Consider the following 22,109-nt stretch of genomic DNA (forward strand, 5'->3'; position numbering starts at 1 on the left):
GTAAAAACAAGGAAAACCCTCACCAACTTTTTTCATTGCTGAAAGAGGCTCTCACTCCAAAGCAACACACATATGTACTCTTCAAGGCAATAGAAAAAACAAAGATGTATTGTCAACGTTCTAGGACCCTCAATAGTTTCAGGAAATTCTCTAAGTAAAATTGAGGAGTTTTGAGATAGACACAAAAAAGTTGATAAGTCTAAAAGAAACCAAATGTGGACTACAAATACTACTTGAATATAATTTAAAGGGTACATTTTGCTGACATCATCTGTTTAGATCAGTGGTTCCCAATAGTTATGACTCACTGATAGATCTTAATTGATGAGTTGTAATTAGTTTAATTTTTAAAGGTATTCTTAAGCAGAAAAGAAAGGGGTGAAGTTATAGTTAGCCAATTTGGAATTCTGAATAAGCTACCTGCTTATCTGTGTCAAAACCCCTGGAAGTGAGTATTGTCAAGCAAGTAAAGAATCATCAGTATGTCTACTGTGTCCCCAGCGCTGAAGTAGAAAAACCACTGGTCTTGATGACTCAAACTCTTACAGTAATAATACAGAAATCCATTAGTACTACAGAAAAGCTATAGGGAGGACTGCTTACTAAGCAGGTCTGCAAATTCAAAGTCACCAGTTCAGGACAGTGTGCACCTATGTACTTGAGAGCTTCATCTTCTAGCTAAAAGATTAAAAAAAGAGAGGGAAAAAATGATTACTGACATTGTTTCAAAGGGCAGAGATTTAAGTGTACACACTCATCAATACATTCTAAATATAGACAAGCAAGTTGCAAAGAACAATGAAACATGATCACCTAAAGGTGTAATTCATATTATCAGTATTGTGGATTTTTCTTGTGATAAATACACTTTACAGCATTTTGCTGAGCATTTATGATGCTAAAAGAATTTTCAAATTTCTACTCTTCCGACATTGTGGGGGCAGGAGCTGAGAAAGGAATCCAGTTTATCTGCTGCGGGAAGATTCGCGCCATGAGTGCAGTGCTGAGGGCAGATGGCAAGTAACTGATTATAATGACGCATCCCAATCAATATTTTTCAGTCTTCCATTAATAAGCAGAAGCTCAAGCTGTTGTTTTATGATAGTCACACCTCCAAAGTTCTGTTTCAAACAACAGAACATCTCCCATCACAGTGAAAGAATGAGGGCATTTTTAATGGAACTCAAGGCATGGTTTTAATAACCGTTAAAAAAATAAAGAGCCTACACCTACTTTGTCAGTCACTTCTAAATCCACTAATTGCCACGCCAATTCCTTCCAGTAATAGTTTTAATGACAAAATAAGCTGGATTTGTAATGTGACAGGCAGGAAATAAGCATCAACACTGTAAAATGTAGGTTGCTGTATACCTGACACATTTAAGAAAAGCTTCTGGTGGTTTAAAAATGAGTGAAAATTGCCAAGGAGCCTTCCTTGCCTATCCAGTTCAAGGTTTCAGGCAGTAACAGCATGGCAAGTTTTCTTTTTCAGATTAAATTGTGTGAAACCCTTCTTGCCTATGGTGCTTACTCAGAATGATTTTTGTCTCCCCAGCCTACTTCCCCTCAACACAAAAATTTATCTTTCGTTAGATGTTAATTCTTCTCCTCTCCCCTCTCTCTCTTTTTTACTCTAAGGAAAACACTAATTTTTGGTAAACTTGTGGTTTTGGTCAGTAATACAAAACAACTACATATTCTTTAAGTCAACATCTTGGGCATCATTCATAAGCACTACACGGAGTATTTATTACCTGTGTGCAGCCTTTTAAGAATAAGGCCTTGAGACCCCCACAGCCTCTCACTAGTGCTTGGATGCCATCCTTGGTTACTTGGTCACACCAGGAAATATTCAGTTGCTCCAAAAGTGGACATCCCTCACTTGGGATAAAACAAAATGAAACAAACATATGACTAAATTCAATTTCAAAGATACCAAAGTCTCACTTTATTGGCCATTTAGTCAGGAAATGGATAGAGCCCGATGCTCTCCCACAAGAATACACATATTTACTTAATGTAAATTTAGAACACAAGCAGACCCATAATAACAAAAGTGGGTTTATCAGTTTGTGGTGTTCATGTGGAACTATATCTCTAGGAGCGATAGCTCAAATCCAGCTTAACGAACAAGCACAAAGCACAATACTGTTTTTTCAGAAATATTAGACTTTAATAGAGGTTTATGCTTTGCAAATTATATTCTTTTTGCACTTACCACATATTTAAAAGTTCCCTAGATATGAAATGAAAATTAAGTGACTTGTTCAAGTTAACCAAGTAATTAATGAAGAGTTTATAGAGTCAAACCCAGATCCTCTATCAAATAATTCTATTACTTATCAAAGTACTAATGAGGACATTAAAACTTTTATTTAAAAAATTAGAGAGGATCTGTATATTTTCCTTATCTGGGAAGTATTTAAAGTACCTTTTTCATAGGCTAAATTTAAGATATATTGTATTTGATCTCAGACTTCTATCAAATACTAGCTTTATCTTTGAGCTTTGATTTCAGATTTGAACTACGGAAGAATCCCAAGCTCTATGACATTCTTTGGAAAGTTTTGATTTTAACTGTTTTATAGTGTGACTTCAGGCAAGTCACTTTAGGAAGCCTGCCCAAACCTCTCCTAATCCAAGATTAGCCACAGTCATTTTATGTTCTCCCCAATCGGCTGCACTTCTGTCACAGCACTTAACCACACTGTAACATGAGGACACGTGTAGTGTTTTTTTTTTTCTCACACTAGACTCTGAGCAACTTAAGGGAAGCAACAATATCTTATTCAGTCACATCCCCGGTCAAATCACATTACCTGGCGTTTGAAAATGTTTTAGATTTTCTATCTGTGAAGTGTCTGTCCTATCTATATCTACATCACCATTTATGTGACTATTATAAACTATAAATGTAATATTATCCTATTATGCTACACAGCAGTCTTAAGATACATACAGTATTTGCTTAATATTCATAAGGAAGGTCTAGATTTGTGGATTACTTATACTCTACTTAACTGAATATACATTCCTTCTTTTAATAGCTTAATTCTTACTATTTATAAATGTAACCAATATATGGGACCATAAAAGGCTGATAAAAAGTAAAGTTATAGATGTGGATACATGGAACGGACTGACAGCTGTCAGAGGCAGGGGGAAGGGGGCAACTGAATGAAAGAAGGTGAAGGGATTAGTCAAAGAACTATATGCATGACACATGGACAGAGACAACAGTGTGGTGATGACCAGAGGGAAGGAAGGGGGTATGGAGGTTGGGTGGAGGTGGGCAAAGGCGGGGGGTGAGGGGGAATATCTGTAACAGTGTCAACAATAAAAATAAGTTAAAAAAAAGTAAAGTTACAAAGAGAATGAGCATTTCACCTTCCTTTTAAGATACATTTTCTGTAATGTACTTAAAAAATACATTAACATTAAAACAATTAAGGAGGAGAAGGGGAGAAAGAAGGGGATGGGTTTAATTAAGGAACTAGTATAAATGACCCATGGACATGGACAACAGGGTGGGAAAGAGGTGGGGTAGGTGGGACAGGGGAGAGCAATGGGGGAAAAAAATGGGACAACTGTAATAGAACAACAATAAATTAATTAAAAAACAATTAAAACTTATTGAGTGTTTACTACATGCTAAGCAATTTATATACATTAGATTGAAACAAATGAAACTTTCACTTATAAGACAAAAGTTGTTTGAATATTGGCAACTTTTCATGATAATACTGTTTAATCCTAATAACAAACCTATGAGATGATAAGGAAAAACTCAGAAGAGTTACATTTGTTCAAGGTGCCTGGTCAATAACCTGACTCCAGAGCACTGCTTTAATCACTAAACTATAGTATGTGTCAATTTTTGGGGGGAGAAGGGAGGAAGGCTTCATAAAAATCTAATCATTCATGTGTAAACAGTACTACTGTGTTCAGAAATCCTAGTTACTTCTAGTCATTTCACCTGTCTATAGTTTGGCCTAGTGGTAAAACAAAAGAGCTATTCTGAACTATAGTACATATCCATAAAACATAGTTTCTTTCAATTCCAACTTTATGTCAGTTATTTAAAAAAAATAAGTATTTGTTCTGATTATTGGACAATCTTATTATAAGAAATTTACCTCAGAGCTTTTAGAGACATGTTTGTTATTGATGTACAGGAAGCCAAGTCAAGGTGCCTGAGTTTGGAACAGAACTTGCTAAGGCTAGTACATGTACTGAAAAACGGAAAAAGGAGAAATAAACAAACAAATAACACATCCTTAGTATATCATACATGATTCTCATTAAACACATGTGTATAAATATGAACTGTAAAATTTCCATACCCCCAACAAAAGCAGTAATAAATCCTGGGACCTTTCACATTAAGAAAAAGACCAGTGCTCTTTACAAGAGATAAAAAAGGCTGTGATGTGTATGAGAATTTGTGTGAGGGGAAGATGGTGCTTTATTCATATTTGGAAATGGAATAGCTATTAACAGCAAACTGAGTATGTGCTGAGAACAGATCTACATGCATTTTGCAAATCTAGGAACACCAGAAAGCTAACCTGCTAGCAAGCAGAGACATGAAGACTGAAATCTCTGCTCAAGATAACATTTTGCATGGCAGTAATATAATTGGATTTTTGCAAGATATGCAGAGGATGCATCATCACTTGGCTGAAACAAACTAAGTTATGTAACATTACTTCCTATTTTCTTTTATGAATTTCTTAAAGGCTCTTTTTCCATAGTGGTCAGTGCTCAGTCTAATTTTTTTAACTTACTATGAAAAATTTCAAATATACACTAGAGTGAATGATAGAGAAAGAAACATGTACCATCATTAAGCTTCTATACTTACCAATACTCTACTATTTCTGTTTCATTCACTTCCCTCTTTTTTTCATTCTAGTGTTTTAAAGCAAATTCCAGACATATTTCACCTGTAAATATTTCAGGACATATACCTAATAGATAAATATTTTAATTCCTTAATATCTGATATCCAGACTACATTCAAGTTCCCCTAATTCTCTCATAAATGCCTTTATCAAAGTGATTTGATCAAATTAGGATAATAAGAACCATACACTCTATTTGGCTGATATATTCCTTAGGTTTTTGTGTGGACCTATGCTTCCATTTCTTCTGGCTAGATGCCTACCTAGGAGAATTCCTAGGTCCTATATAAGTTTATGTCTGATATTTTAAGAAACTGCCAAACTGCTTCCTAAAGCAGCTATACCATTTTAGATTTCCACCAGCAATCTACGAAGGTCCCAGTTTCTCTATATCCTTGCTAACACTTGGCACGGGTCCCTTTTATTTTTATTATAGCTGTTTTAGTGGGTATGGAGTGTAATCTTCTATTGGGGTTTTATTTCACAATTCTGTAATAAACGTACAACATTGGCTACAATCTCCAATAGAAAGTTAAATAGAAATGGCAAAATAGGTAACATCCTTGCCTTGCTTTTGGCCTTAGGGTGAAGCACTCAGTCTTTCACCATTAAGTGTGATGGTCAGCAGTAAGTTTTTCATACATGTCTTTGACCAGATTGAGGAAATGCCCTTCTATTCCTAGCTTGTTGAGAATTTTTTATCATGAATGAGTGCTGGATTTTTTCATTTGCTTCTTCTACCTAATGATGTTCTAGTTACCTATTGTTGTATAACAAATTATCCAAAAGTGAGCATCTTAAAACAACAAACATTTATTCTCTCAGTTTTTATGGGTCAGGAATACTGGCACAGGCAGCTTAGCAGGGTGCCTCTGACTCAGGTCTCTCACAAGGCTGTAATCAAGGTATTGGCCACAGCTGTAATCATCTCAAAGGTTAACCGGGTACAGATTCCCTTCCAAGCTCATTTAAGTAGCTTTTGGCAGTCCTCAGAAGATCCAATTCCAAGTTCACTCAATTGGTTTTTGGTAGGTTTCAGGTCCTCACTGGCTGTTGGCCAGAGATCTCAGTTCCTTGCCAAATGGGCCTCTCCACAGAATTACTCAAAACAGGACAATTTATCCTCGCCACCCCCCACCCCCAGGCAGAGCCCTGAGAAAAAGTAGAGCAAGGCAGAAGTTGCAGTCTTTTTGTAACCTAATCTCCAAAGTGATATCCAATCTCTTTTGCAGTATTCTATTGTTAGAAATGAGTCCTTAGGTCCAGTGCATGCTCACGGGGAAAGGAATACACAAAAGTGTGAATACTAGTAGGGGGTAGGAATTATTTGGGGGCTATTTTACAGGCTGACTATCACATTGAGATGATCATGTTGTTTTTGTTCTGTATTCCAGAGGGCAGTAAATCTCACCAGCTGCCTACTGTTATATAGCCCACAAGTCACAAGAATGGTTCTGACACTTAAATGGTTGAAAGAAAATCAAAAGAAGATATTATTTTGTAACACGTGAAAATTCTGACATTCAAATCTCAGCACCCAGAAATAAAGTTTTACTGGAGCACAGCCATGCTCATTTGTTTATGTATTGGCTATGGCTGCTTTTGTAAAACATTGGCAGGTTGAGTAGTCATGACGAAGACTGTATGACCAACAAAGCCTAAAATATTTTCGTATCTGACCCCATGTAGAAAGTCTGCTGTCCCTATTTTATTCTACTAATTGAGATATTGCATTAATTGATTTTCAGACATTAAATCACATTTGTATTTCTGGGATAAATCCCACCTGCATATGATCCCATACCTTTTTATATGTTGCTAGATTCAGTTTGCTAAAAATTTTAAAGGATGGCCCTGGCCAGTGTGGCTTGGTTGGTTTGGAGCGTCGTCCTGTACATCAAAAGGTTGGGGGGTTCAGTTCCCAGTCAGGGCACATACCTAGGTTGCAAGTTCTATCCCCAGTCAGGGCACATATGGGAGGCAACCAATCAATGTTTCCCATTTACATCGATGTTTCTCTCCCCCTCTCCCCTCCCCTCTAAAATCAATAAACATAAGAAAAAATAAATACAAAAGAAAAAAACACAAGTATTTTTGTATTTCTGTTCCTGAGGGATATGCATCAGGAGAGTTCCTTTTATTGTGATGTCTTTGTTTGCCAGCTTTGGTATCAGAAAAATACTGGCTTCATAGAATGAGTTATGAAATGTTTCTCTCTCTCTCTCTTCTTTTTTTATTTTTTCCTTTTTTTAAATTAATGAGTTTAAAGATTTGTATTATTTCTTCTTTAAACATTTGATCACAATTCAGGGAGACCAAGAAATACTTAAAGAAATAATACCCTGGCAACTCTTCAGTTTACAGTTTCCCTAGTGTAATTGTTTTTTCCTTATTAGATGTTCTTTGCCAAGCTTTGTGGGGTAAATTACATACGTGCATATGTAGTTTACTCTTCAGTCAAATCTATGTAATTACTGTAGTCATTTATTGAGTAGCTTCTCCCTTCTGAATCACAAATTCCAGCCACCTCGGTCTCCCTAAATTCTAATCTCTTCCTCTTAAAATCAGCCAGAATTTTGTGCATTTGGGTTCCTTCTCCTTGGCCATTAACTGGAAAATGTTATCAAGCAGAAAGCCAGAGTAATCATAGGGCTCATGTCATGTTTCTCACTCCTGTGCTGCATGTTGTCCAACATCTCAAACTGATTGTTTTCTATGTTTTATAAGGTTTTATTGCTTTTTACAGCAGGAAGGCAGTTTCTGTCATGCTGAGAAGCAAAAGTCTCCATCTTTGATTCTTAAAGTTTGTATCTTTTTCTTTTATACTATGTTTAAACTATTGTTTCTAAAATTACTAGAACAAGCAAAAATCTGAACACTGACCAGGAGTTATTTGATAATTTTAAGATATTTTCCCCCACAGGAATGACAGAGTTAATATGCTTTTGTTAAAAGTCTTTAACTTTTAGAAATGCATATATGATATCCACAACGTTTTTCAAAATAAGATAAAATGAGGGGGTAAGATGACACAAGACTAACCATAAAGCAATCATTTCTCAATTATCAAGTTGAAGATGGCTGATGGGTTCAATTTTGTCTACTTTGGCATAATATTTAAAATTTGGTTTAAGAAGTCAAAGGTCAGTAGAAGTAACTTCTTTCTGGTGGTTATAGCTCCGACTTGGCTGGGGCTCATGTGTTTTGTTTTTAATTGATTTCTTTTTTAGCTTAATTCATGTTTTAATTATGAAAAACATTACATGGGTATTAAATATAATTCAGAACTCTTTCTTTCATCCCTGTCTCTTCATGTGTTCTCCGCCCCCAATAAGTAATCATTTTTCTTAATTTTTGATTACCTTCCATTGTTTCTTCCAGAAAATATTAATAAATATGGACATATATTTGTATTATATCCCCTCACCCTACAAAAGTATCTTCTTATACAAGTTCCTCTGCAGTTTGCTTTCTTGACAATATATCCTGGAGATCACTCCAGAGTACTATAGAAAGATTCTCTGCATTGCTTTTCTTTTCTTTTTTAAAAAAGATTTTATTTATTTATTTATTAGCGAGAGGGGAAGGGAGGGAGAAAAGGAGAGAAACAGTGATCGACTGCCTTTCTCATGCCCCAAACCAGGGACCTGGCCTGCAACCCAGGCATGTGCTCTAACTGGGAATCGAACCAGTGACCTTTCAATTCACAGTCTGGTGCTCAACCCACTGAGCCACATCAGCCAGGGCCATATTCCTTTTCTTAACCAGTCCTTTACTGATAAACATTTGGATTGTTTTCTGTCTTTTGTTATTAAGAATAATGCAACATTTGTTATTATAAACAGTAAAAATGAATATAGCCTTATACACAAGTATTATATTTTTGCCAGTGGTATATAAATTTCTAGAAAAATGTGTAAATTATATGTCACTTTTTAGACACCAAGTGGTCAAATTCTTACTCTCTATAACATTAGGTATTCAAAGGAAAAACAGAAACAGGTAATTTATCTAAAGTAAATGCTGGGCTACTGGTGTAAAATCATAGTGTAGTAGGGGTTAGTAAATTATCTATCTTATTAAAAATTTCCAAGTCAGTCCACAAGAATAATACTTGTTAGTAGAATCAATTAATAACCACAGTCGTTGTCTTTCAAACACTTTTTTATGTTAAAAGTTAATAATGTTGTGACCTCAAAGAGAGGCATAAAATAAAAAATGTATATACCCTGTGCTTGTAGTATATTTCAACTTCCTCAAGCAATTCTAAAAATACCATCTCTTTTATGAGGACTTTTTGAACAAAAGATTCAGTGAATAATCCTGGCCCTTCGCTGTGAAAGTATGCTTCTTCACTTCACCTCAAAATAGGCTATGATTTCCCTACATAATATTTAAATGTTATTTTATACATGTTATTACCAATAGATATCCTTGGGCTTTCTTATGTCTACCTTTGATGTCTATTGTGTCTGTGATGATAAACTCTCAAGGATGAAGGATCAAGTTTTCTTTCTTTTATATTGTGAACAACACAAACACAGCACATTTGAAGTAATTTAATAAATGCTCTTAGTATTGATTATCACAAGGTGTTTAGTCTCATTTTTAAGATTTACATCTTTTTATAGAACTATTTGTTTACCTTTACTGTGTCTTTTGAATGATAGCTACTAGTGTCTTCTTGAGATATAAGTCATCCTAGTAATTTATATCATTATTATCCCTACTGCATATTCATTGACTACAATTTTTAAGTTTCACTTAAAATATCAAAATAGAATTTGGGCCAGATTCCAAAATAAATTTATTTCATTTCTATTTTAATGTCATTTTCTCCTTTTAAAATATCTTTCTTCTATAAAACCAAAATGAAATTTGCTAAATGTATTTAGTACTATGCATTTAAAGCCAGTATAGGTAAAACACCAGGGGCTATGACTTACCCATCTTAAATACAAAATACTTACGCATCTGTAGTCTTTGTACATCCATTTAAATTTAGTACTTCAATGTTCCTACAGTTTTGTGCAAAGGTCCTTTATAGGAAAGAAACAAAGTAAAAGGTTTGAAATGAAAGGGCACAATTCTGGTATTAAGAAAGTCATAAAAGATATATATTATCATTGGTAATATTGGATATTAGTACAAAAGTAGTTCACAATTACAAATAAATTAATTTTCAACCATAAACTTTTAACATTGATCTTTTTGTCAACCAAGGTTAAAATTACCTTAACTTTGAATAAACAAACAAAATTTATTCCAGGCTTCAAAAGAACTATCTATAATACGGGGAATTTGGCCTTTTTGGAGGGGGCACTTGTTCTTGTTTTATCCTTAAAACCATATATTCCATTACTGGATATTTTTGTGTTATAAGCAATATATGTGTGTTTGGGTTCAGAATAGCTTCAAGAAAGGTATAACTTCCTTTATAAATAGCCTTTTCTGGGTGAGATGATGCTTTCTTTACTTTAGTCAGGGAGATCAGTTAATCAATAGTCATTTTCTTACCTTAAAGCATTGTCTCCTACTCCAAGACACCCACGAAGACTTAACTTTCGTAAAAAGCCCCCACATCTTTTTGAAATATTCTCTACTACTCGGCCCTGTAAAAAAAGACAGTTAAATAGAAAGATAAGCCATCACATTGATTTTGAAAAGAACACATTCTCATTTTTAATAATTTATAAACCAAGAATTTATAAACCATTTTAAAGGCTGTTATTAATTCAATAGGAAATTTCAACTTACTGTAAGAAAGCCTTCCTGATTAATGTATCAACTTGAAACATGCCTAAACTCAGTACTGTTAATTTTACTCAATTAAGATATTCTGTATTTGAGAAAATGGTGCTCTGTAGTGCTTTTATGCCTATTAAGATATATGTCTGTGTAAGGTCTTATGTCTATATTAAGGTAGACTGCCCTCCTGATTAAACTGTAGCTATTGAAGGATATTAACTCCATTATTTCTGTATTGTTTCCAAAGTGTTTACTATAGTACTCTAATTACAGCAGAGACTCAATGAAAACTTAATAAAGAGCTTGCTGAATGACTCTGTGGTCCATGTTGCTTTAAACATTCTCTTCCATAAAGATTAGTAAATAGTGAAAAACATAAAAATCCAATTTAATGTCAGTTGGTATTATTTTAAAAGCACTTTTAAATATAATAAGAAGTTCATGAGGCTTTTAAAAAACTTCTTACATGGATCCTCAAGACAATTAAGTTCCACTGGAACTTAAAAAACTATACCGCAAATCTAAATTTAAATCTCATTTAATCCTTTTAACACAATGAAGAATCTATGATTTCCATTCTTCTGATGAGAAAACCAAGGACCACAGAGCTCAAACTGAGGTTAAAATAATTTAAGTTTAAGCCATCATGCTTCTCTATTTTAGAAATAATAGGCAATCCTAAGAGATAAAATATGGGGGAAAAGTGAGAAGCAAAAATACTTGAATAAATGACTTTAACTTTATTCTTTTTTCATTTTCCACAGAAAAACTACCTATAGGTTTTTCAAGAAACAAAATGCTTGTCTGAAGAAGAATTTATGCAAATATCATACCCCAACAAGTTAATTGGACTGATTCTTCAATAAACAAATATAAAAGACTTCCTTAAAATGAGCAAATACAGGTTAAAATTTCTACCACAAAATTTTTGGGGGGTCTTATTAATACAAATAATTTAGTATTAGTTCAGTAAAATAATTCTGCTCATTTTCAAAAACTGAGTAAGTTCTTGTGACCATTGCAGGCTCCCATGAAGTTCACATGCACTAAAATTAATAGTTTGTCTCCCCAAGGAAAGGCGATTTATATGGTTGGGGCTAATCTGTTCTGTGCTGTAATTACATTCTAACAAGAGAAATGGGGCCGCACACGACATAATTATACCTCAATATCCCTCTGGAAATCAAACAGGTCAATTCGCTGCCAGTTACTGCCATCCAGAGCCAGAACATTCCAGGCCTATTTCGAAGACAGACACAGAATGAGCAGGAGCCAAAACAGAAGGGAAAAGCAAGCAATATTTGAGTTCACAATTCAGTCTACTGACGACTGAAATTGACCAAATCATTTCTCAGCCCTGCACCATTAACTTCCAGTAAGTCTGCCTTCTTATTCATACTTTATTCTCCAATTAATTATCTCATAAATGAGTAGGTACAGAAACTAGCAGCTACAAAAGATATTAGGGGGCTGGAGAAGGACAGACTATATTAAATATCATAGCCAGGAACTGTTTTCCAACTGGAAGATTCTAGTTTCTAACAAAAATGAGATAATTCAGCTGACAAAAAGCAAGTCTGTTACTCTATCCCTCAACAATGATCAAGATGAGGGTTGAAACCAAAAGAAGAAGACAGTACTCTAAAGATTGCTATGTTCAATACATATGTGGTCAGACAAAACTGTGATATGGCAACCTGGGACTTACAAAAGATAGTATCATTTCTCTGCATACATGATAGAGCCTTAATGCTTTCCTCAGATTTAATGAAAGTTGGCATTGTGCTTTCCTTTTTTCTTTTTTTTAATTAAAAAGATTCAGGCATGTTTTTCAATTGGTCATCATTCCCCCTAACTGAATTCAGTTGGTAATTTTAAAACAGTGAAAGTTTAAGATTTCTCATATGCTTTTCTTCAGTAAGCTAAAAGGAGGCTTTTCAACTTTTCAGGATTAGGTGAAAAATGACTCAATTAGAATAAATTTGTTGTGGATCATTCTGTATTTTAATCAGAAAGCCTTTAAAAGTTTTCCCTATTGAATTTAAAGTGTAAACAAAAGTCTTAATATTGTTGAGCTGTTAACTTAGAATTTCACCTCTTACTATAACAATCAAAACACAGATTTGATACTGAAATTTTAAAAAGGAAATTGTGAATACACTTACTGACCCCAGCAGAAGTGTCACACAATCAGCAAGAAATACGTCTGGGGTATGAAAGTAAACAGTTATTATTCTAGAAATCTTTAAGGTTTTCTCAGGAGTTCAATGTTATCATACTTTTTCTTTTGTAGCTTCCTATTTCTCCAATGGTTTCTTAAATGGTTAGCATGGGAGACAAGAAATGAAACTTTTGAAGTTCATGTGTTTACTAGATTCTTGGGCTAAATATACCTCTGATTTGGTTTGCTATTTCTCATTTCCTTATACTACTTTCTCCAGCAACAGGAAACATGCCAAACTGAGACTAAAATTAGGAATGACAGGTTCCTTTTCAAAGTCTGTTTTTTAAAAAAAAACACACAAATTAATTCAATACTTCAAGTTCAGAGGACAATAAGATAACTGATGTACTAACCAGATTTAATGAAAATTGAAAATTGGCATTATGCTTTCCTTTTTTAAAAAATTAAAACTACTAAGAGGGCAGAGAAACCTGCAGATGAAAACAATTAAAATTCACTTGGGCTAAGACCAGACGCTACAATTAAACAGGTTTAGACACTGGTCTGAGTATATTGTTTCTCAATGATAACCTCAGCTTCATATGGAGACAGAAAGGAAAGAAACCCCACTGATTTGTATCTAGGGTAACCAGTTAAGTACCAGGGACATAAATGTCATAAATCATCAAAACACTACCGACTGTTTTCAAAATAGTTGATGCACAGATTTAGTAAGGCTTTTAAGATGCAGAAATTACATTAAAGTTAGCAAGACAGAGTGAGTTTTTTATGGCAAATTTTGTGCTTTGTTTTTTATAAGGAGAGTGGTGTTGGTAATTTGAAGGAAAACCTGGGTCTACCGACAAAGGTAAACACAATATTTTATGATATAACTGTGTTATATATCCAGCACCTAGAATTGTATCACTGTCCAATTTATAAAAAGATGATAATTGTAAGTACAGATTCATTTTATTAAGTTAATTATTATATATTCATAACAGTCTAGTCTTTATATTAGTGGCAGACAATAATATTATGATTTTTCACTGTTTTGTCACAGCAATATTAACTGACAAAAATGTAATTAAGTGTAATGTAGAAACTGACTTTGAGAATGGAATCTGGTTGGCTCTAGAATGAAAAATAAATAAAAATAAATAAATTCTACCTATTATCTTTTGAGAAAAAAAAGCACGGGGAGATAACATGAGAATTAGACCCTCAAGAGCTTTCCATATGTATATGTGTGTGTATAAAATGAACCAGGAAAACACCATGAAATACTATTTTATTATAATTCTAAGAAGAGCCTAAACTTTTACTAGTGATTTTTCCTTGAATATGTTTCTTCTGTTTGTATTATACAAATAGACAAGAGTTCCAAAAAATTACAAATGGTACATGTAGTAGAATTATAAAATTACAAGGGTTTGGGTATGCCACGGGTAAAACATCCTTTGAAACATGACACAACTAACATCTCAAGTAAATGGTTCCCCTACTACACACAGAAGCTGGTATCATCAGTGTCAGGAAGGGGTGCCCCTCTAACCATGTCAACCATTCTTACCCTGGAGACCTGAGCACAGCGACACAAGGTAACAACATCCAGAAAAGAAAATATCCTAAAAAGAGAAAGAGACAACTTTATTATAATATAAAGTAGAGCAATTAACAAAGATAATACTGCCCATATAAAATATAGGGGGGAAATGTAATCTTTTACTTGATAGTGTATGTATAAGTACCATTCTAGTTCAATTATACACATCAAGGGATGATAAAATACTTCTAACACAATTTTTAAAATAAAAAAAATTTTTTTTTTTAAAAGGGGCGAAGGAGGGGAGAAAGAGGAGGAAAACATTGCCGTGAGAGAGAAACATTGATTGGTTGCCTTTTGCACGCCCCGAACCAGGGACCTGACCCACAACCCAAGCATGTGACCTGACCAGGAATCAAACGGGCAACCTTTAGGTCTGTGGGACAACACTCAACTGACTGAGCCACACCGGTCAGGGCAAAAGATTTAAGTAAAAGCTTCTGAGTTAGCTTGAAAGAACAAAACCTTATTTTTTAGTGATTAGAGGCTGTCTAATATCTTCACATTTTGGAACTTGGAATAAACAAACAGAAAATTATGTGCATTTAGTAAATATTTTCAGTTTTTAAAACTTTTTTTATTTGGGTAAAATATATGTAAATAACATTTATCATTTTTTGAAAGGTAGGAGCATTTATTTTTATTTATTTATTTTAGACAGAGGGAAAGGGGGGAGAAAGAGGAGGAGAGAAACAGCAATGTGTGAGAAAAAATGATGTGTGAGAGAAACATGAATTGGCTGCCTCTCGCAACTGGGGACCAGCCCTCAACCCAGGCATGTGCCCTGACCAGGAATGCAGCTGGTGATCTTTCAGATCTCAGGCTGGTGCCCAATCCACTGAACCACACCAGCCAGGGCTTAACCATTTTTTAAGTGTACAGTTCAATGGCATTAAGAACATTCACATGATGCAATGCCATTGTAATGTTGTGCAACCATCATCACCCATTTCTAGAACTTTTTTTCTTTTTAGTTGTTTTATTTTTTAAAGAATATTTTATTGATTATGCTGTTACAGTTGTCCCAATTTTTCCCCCTTTGCTCCCTTCAGCCCAGTATCCCCCTTCCCTCCAGCAATCCCACCCCCCTTAGTTCATATCCATGGTTCATGCATGTAAGTTCTTTGGCTTCACCTTTTCCTATACTATTGTTAACATCCCCCTGTCTGTTTCATACCTATCAATTATGCTTTTTAGTCCCTGCACCATTTCCCCATTTCTCTCCCTTCCCCTTCCCAGTTGATAACCCTCCAAATGACCCCCATACCTATGATCCTGTTCCTATTCTGCTTGTTTGCTTAGTTTGTTTTTATTTTTTTAGGTTTTGTTGATAGCTGTGTTTGTTGTCATTTTAATGTTCATAGTTTTGATCTTCTTTTTCTTAAATAAGTCCCTTTAACATTTCATATAATAAGGGCTTGGTGATGCTGAACTCCTTTAGCTTTACCTTTACCTACGGAACCCAAATTGGCATTTTTCATCAGAATCAGAGGTATAAATTGTGTGAGTCCAAAGGTCTGAAAGGTGCTGCAGCTTCTTCCCCTTCGCCGTTTCTTCAATGGCCCCTTTGTTAGGCTCAACAAGGTCTCAATTAACCTGCTGAGGATTGTGGAACCATATACGAGGTCTGTCCAGAAGGTATCCAGCCATGTAATATGAAAATAGAGACATAACTGAAGAAGATACAAGAAACACTGTACACAGGACAATGACGCCTCTCAGTCCCCTTCAAAGTAAGCACCTTGGGACCTCACACAGTTCTCCCAATCACCATCAGCTGCCCTGTTGCATTTTCCTGAATCTCATCGACAGTCTGAAATCTCTTCTCTTTCAAAGGTGATTTTGGTTTTGGGAAAAGCCAGAATTCACAGGGTGCCAAATCTGGGCTGTAAGGGGACTGAGTAACCTGGGTGATTTGATGTTTTGCCAAAGAACTGCACAAGCCATGATGTGTGAGCGGCCAATCACCAGTTGCCCACAGCTGTGGCCTTCTGAATCATACGAAGTTTCCTCAGAGGAACATTCAAGCTTAACACAAAATTTGATGCAGATTCGTTATTCTACTTGTTCAGTCATTTTCAATGTGACAGTCATGCAGTATACATGCTCACTCAACAGCATCTACAGCCCCCACTGACTTAGTACAGTGAAGTTGTCATTGTTCACGCATGTGTATTCCAGTCCACTCTCCTTGGTTGCCAGGTTACATCGATGTCGCGCAAACCATTCTTGTTATATTAACAATGGCTGGACTTTTTTCCAGACAGACCTCATATTGCATGGGGTACCAAAACCTGAAGTCAGTAAATGAACTGACCTATAAGTGTGGTTATGGCAAAACAAACAAAAAACAAAATGCCCCGACAGATAACACATTGACTGCTCAATCTCATGGTAAATATGACACCATTTGCATGGAGGATCTGATTCATGTGGTCTATACTGTTGGAAAATGCTTCAAAGAAGCAAACTTCCTGTGACCCTTCAAATGATCTTCTTCATGAGGTGGAATGAAGAAAAAGACCACCTATTTTGTAGAAGGTGGAGATGCTGGCAACAGGGAAAACCAAACCAACAGCTTATTAGAAAGATGACCTATAGCATCTGCTATGGTTATTTTTGTAATTTGGTCAGTTAATAAACAGTGACTGATTTAAAATGGAAAAAATAAGTAAGTAAAAGGAAGGCACACACACACACGCACACCCATCTATCCTGAATTCTGGTCAGTTAATAAACAGTGACTGATTTAAAATGGAAAAAATAAATAAGTAAAACGAAGGAACACACACAAATACACACACATACCCATCTATCCTGAATTCCTGGTAATTAAACTGAATGAAAAGCTATAAGGAATCATCAAGGTTCTAAGCTTTTTCAAATAAAACATTAAATAGCATATGGGCAGATAGGAGCACAGTATTCCTATCCTTAGAAAGGCCTGCTTGCCATTTTGGCCCTTGAATGGCATTTAAGAACTTGGATTTTGGTAGAGTTCCCACTATTCCCTCAGTGAGCTTCCCTGGTAGACAACATTTTACTTACGTTGTTACAACTTGTTGCTGGAGGAATTAAGTGCATTTTGTGTGACTCCACTGGGAAAGGACTCTTGGAAGCTTATTCCTGGTTTTCTCTCTTTTGCCCTACGCACTTTTCCCTTTGCTAACTTTGCTTTGTACCCTTTCCCTGTAATAAACAACAGCCATGAGAATGACTATATGCTGAGTCGTGTGTGTTCTTTCAGTAAATTACCAGACCTAAGGGTGATCTTGGGGACCCTCAACACAGCACAATTATCTATTTCACACAAAAAATCCCAGCCAATCATATAAGTTCAGAAAGTTCATCTTCTACCAATTCACACATATTATATATTGCATGGTAATTATGTCTCAACACTTCCAACAGCTGAAAAAATAATGAAAAATATTTTAGATTCTTATCAGTAGTAATAATCCTCATTCTGAAACTGTACTTTGTTTTACAGTTGAAAGGGCATGTGTGGGCTCAAGCAGTCTTATCTCTCATGTCATTTTTACAGTTATCAATATCAACCTCAGAAGAACAAGTCACTTTATACTAGCTCTTAGAAAATACATAAGACTCTTTGTCTTATAAACACTGACATTCATTTTTCAAGAGGTACTCCTAAATAAATACATACAGCTCTGCTCTGAAAGAGAGTACTGTCAATCCTGCTAACTGATAGCACATTATGCAAACAGTGGATTCCAGCTTGCTACAGCATTCATAATAAACTTTGTTTCAAAAGGGAAGAAAGAGAATCAGTAAATTAAAGTAAGTTAAAGTTAGGAGGAAACAAGAACACTTGCTTAATTCATTGGTAACTTGACTATGGCCTTGCATTTACAAGGAAACAGTATGGTCCTAAGAACACAACTGTCCTCCTTGTGGGTTAATATATGTTGGATTCAATGATGTAATAAATCTAATCAAACCAAATATTGCATAATATTTATTAAACTGTATTTTAACAGAACACTTATATAGTCTCAACATCTCACAAGACATTTACCAGTAACAAAGAAAAATAATTTCACAGTGGAGAAAGACACTATCTTAACAAGTGATCAAAGTTAACATCACCAGTAATAAGCATAGTGACATGTGTGCCTCCTGTTATGACACATGGACAAGGGCATAACGTCGTCGTTGTCGTCGGCAGCCGTCTGTCTCGAGAGACGATGGTGTAGCTTCTTAAGAGTCTATCTGCACCGCCGAGAATGGCTGTGCAGTCCAACTCGGGAGTGACACGGTATCTGTCTCCTCCCGTGTTGAATCGACATCTTGCGATGACGCTGGGGTGTCCTCTCCAGTGAAGCTGAAGCTACAGAGCCTGGGCAGGGTGATATGGAGGGTCTGCTGTTGCCCATGCAGCAGACCCCCCCTCTCTTCGCAGATGAAGGGTCCAAGGGAAAGACGGAGTCAATACAGCTTGGCTTCAGGTGCGCCGCGGGAGTTGCCGGTATTGACTACAACGTCAAACCGCCTTAGGGACTCCGGCTCCGGATTTTCTGTTGGGGTTTACTCCCTTAGCCTTTCCCCTGAAGAGGTATGCCGCAAGGCAGAGGAGGTTTTTTGGAATCAGAGTTTTCCTTCTCTGATGTGCCCTGACTGGAAGATCGAACCAGCGACACTTAGCTCGCAGGCCGATGCTCAATCCACTGAGCCAAACCAGCCAGGGTAAACGTTGTGATTAAGTGCCTAAATAATGGCCACTAAAAATAAGTCCCCTGATGCCTATTTTTACTAGGTGATTCTTGAATCAGATATATGTAAATCAGGAGCTGTGTGTTTTATGTTATGAGTGATCCTAAATGTAGTTTCTACACATTCAAAGTAAGAATGGTGCTCTGGCTAGGTAGCCCAGTTGGTTAGAGCCTTGTCCCCATAGGTCAAGGTTGTGAGTTCGATCTCCCATCAGGGCACACACAAGAATCAACTAATGAATGCATAAGTAAGTGGAACAATAAATCAATGTTTCTCTCTCCTCTCTAAAATCAATAAAAAATTTTAAAGCGTTGTGCTGGCTCTCTCTCTCTCTCAAATCAATAAATAAAAAAAAATTTAAAGTAGGAATGGTAAAATCTTAAGTGTAATACAGGAAAAGAAAGGGTTTCAAATAGCTTGCCTTATCTTTAAAATAAAGGGTTGTGCCCTGGCTGGTGTGGCTCAGTGGACTGAGCCCTGGCCTGCGAACCAAAAGGTTAACAGTTTGATTCCTGCTCAGGGCACATGCCTGGGTTGTGGGCCAGGCCCTGGCTGGGGCCATGTGAGAGGCAGCCAATCAATGTTTCTCTCACACATCAATGTTTCTCTCCCTCTTTTTCTCCCTTCCTTCCCATCTCTCTAAAAATAAATGAATAAAATAAAGGGCTGTTATTCTTCTATATAGCACCTCAGTATGTATAGTAGTTTGTCACAAATATAAGTGGGGGGGAAAGGATGGATTAAAATCAGCCTTCAAAAAAATTAGTACTATAATAAAGTAAAATATACTACCTCTTTCACATTATACACAAGAATAATGCAAAGGGAAAATGAGTAAACAATCATATATAGCTAAAAATTGGGTAGGAGAAAATTGTTTCTAAATTACACATTCAAAATCTTTATTTATATCTAGAAAATTCAAAGTAAGGTTAACAAAAGAATCAGTAAATTTACAAATTCAGGTCATCCAGATCTTATACATATATATGAAAAAAAGTAGTAAGTCTATAAATTTTTAAATAGACGATATATACACACACACAAAAACCCCATAAAATTAGTATTCAGACCTACCGTAACAGGAGTTCTTTGGGAAGTTTTTTATTGATTACAGCTTCATCACTATTTGAGAACATCTGCAAAAATAAAATATTTTGTTGTTACTTAACATTTTATTATGTTCAACTCAACATTTTAGAAGTAATTCTCTTAGGAGAGAGATGAATAATTATAGAGTGTATTATAAGCTGAAGTCATATTTTCAGAGACTCTTTAGGCTGAAAAACGTCTTTGAGACATTTAATTTAATCCCTGCCTTTAGGGAAAATGAACTAATAGCAGTCAGAAGGATGACACTATGTGCCAGGTACTGTTTTAAGTGTTTTTTCAGGCATTGATATATTGAATCTTCATATTATCCCTAATCTTCATTTTACATATAAGGAAACTGAATCACAAAAGGTTTACTTGCTTAACACCACATCACTATTAAGTTTAAAAATGCCATTTTTAATACTCAGCCAGGGCTCATTAATGGTATTTAAGGAGCCCTGGCCAGGTAGCTGAGCTGGTTAGAGTGTTGACCCCATAGGCCAAGGTTGCAGGTTTAATCCCTGGTTAGAACACACACAAGAATCACCCAATGAATACATAAATATGTGTAACAACAAATTAATGTTTCTTTTTCTCTCTTAAATCAATAAATAAAATTTAAAACAGAATAAAAATGCCTTTAAGGAGCATTTGAAATCTTGTTCCCTGGTATGTCACCAGTTTGGCTTAAATAAACTCTTAAAAGTATTTAAAAAACTAAAAATAAATAAAATACAAATGCCGTTAAGATAAGGTGATTTCCCAAATAAAACTCACATTTACTTGTTCAAGGAGGTGTTCAGAAACCTGGGATAGGGAACATTCTCTTATGAGTTTTATATGTCATGCAGCAAACCAATTTAACAAATTAATCAAAACCATTTCTTCCACAAAGAAGATCATGACTATAAGCTTGTCTAGTAAGCTACACATAAAAAAAAAAAAAATCAAATAGCTATACCCAATAAAAAGCACAGTAAAAACAGCAAATACACATCATTAAACTGATACACAGATGCCTTGACTTTATGCAATGAATATTTACTGAACACCCTGTCAATATCAGACATTTTCTAGGTGATAAAAGAAGACGTTATCTCTGTACTTCCGGAGCTCTTGTTCTACAACGAAGAGCACAGAAACAGGCAAATATTTTATTAATTATTAGTGAAAAATGACAAGAGGTATGTGAGAGCAAAGGATGAAACAATTCTAACCACAGGTGATATCTAAACTGGGTCTTAGAGGAAGGCCAGACAGTAACTAGAAAAAAACAAAGAGGTAAGATGTATAAGGCATGGAGTCATATATAAGGTCCTGGCATTTCATGATTCAAAGTAGAAGTAATTGAGGAGAGAATTTGAAGGGGTAGGGAAGCAGTGAACAGTGTATTTTCCCCTCAATCACAGACATCCACGGAGTAATTATAATAAATATTTTCTATTAGTTATAGTAACCTACCTTCCAGCTAAATGGGAAGCACTGTGAGGGCAGGGACCATGCCTTTCATTGCCATCCTACTTCCAGCATTGAGCATAGAGCCTGGTATATGATAGGAACTTGATAAATCTAATGAATGATCAACTAACTGTTAAGTGGATGGTGGGGTTAGGTTATGAAGGAAACTTGCACACCAGGTTAGAAATTTGAAACAATCCTGTAGAGAAGAGAAACCTAAAGAAATTAAACTCTGGATTCGTCGTCGTCGGCAGCCGTCCGTCTCGAGAGACGATGGTGTAGCTTCTTAAGAGTCTCTCTGCACTCTCCAGTGAAGCTGAAGCTACAGAGCCTCGAGAGAAGATGGTGTAGCTTCTTAAGAGTCTATCTGCACCGCCGAGAATGGTTGTGCAGTCCGACT

General features: G+C 35.6%; 1 protein-coding gene and 1 pseudogene across 3 annotated transcripts in view; one reads left to right on the forward strand and one right to left on the reverse strand.

The window, feature by feature from the left end:
* The window catches only part of FBXL20 (F-box and leucine rich repeat protein 20), a 78,998-nt gene that overhangs the window by 12,970 nt on the left and 43,919 nt on the right, over nucleotides 1–22,109 (reverse strand). For all 3 annotated transcript variants that reach the window (XM_090291989.1, XM_090291990.1, XM_090291991.1), the window contains 8 exons: nucleotides 20,234–20,295; nucleotides 14,390–14,444; nucleotides 11,817–11,891; nucleotides 10,422–10,516; nucleotides 9,875–9,943; nucleotides 4,137–4,232; nucleotides 1,755–1,881; nucleotides 604–678 (listed from right to left, as the gene is read on the reverse strand). In XM_090291989.1, coding sequence (XP_090148115.1) covers nucleotides 604–678; nucleotides 1,755–1,881; nucleotides 4,137–4,232; nucleotides 9,875–9,943; nucleotides 10,422–10,516; nucleotides 11,817–11,891; nucleotides 14,390–14,444; nucleotides 20,234–20,295 — 654 coding nt within the window. The remainder of the gene's footprint in view (nucleotides 1–603; nucleotides 679–1,754; nucleotides 1,882–4,136; nucleotides 4,233–9,874; nucleotides 9,944–10,421; nucleotides 10,517–11,816; nucleotides 11,892–14,389; nucleotides 14,445–20,233; nucleotides 20,296–22,109) is intronic.
* LOC149998375 (large ribosomal subunit protein uL30 pseudogene) lies at nucleotides 15,153–17,016 on the forward strand (annotated as a pseudogene).

The sequence above is a fragment of the Furipterus horrens genome, unplaced genomic scaffold (assembly GCF_987537825.1).
Source record: "Furipterus horrens unplaced genomic scaffold, mFurHor1.1.pri manual_scaffold_11, whole genome shotgun sequence".
In the NCBI taxonomy this organism is placed as follows: domain Eukaryota; kingdom Metazoa; phylum Chordata; class Mammalia; order Chiroptera; family Furipteridae; genus Furipterus; species Furipterus horrens.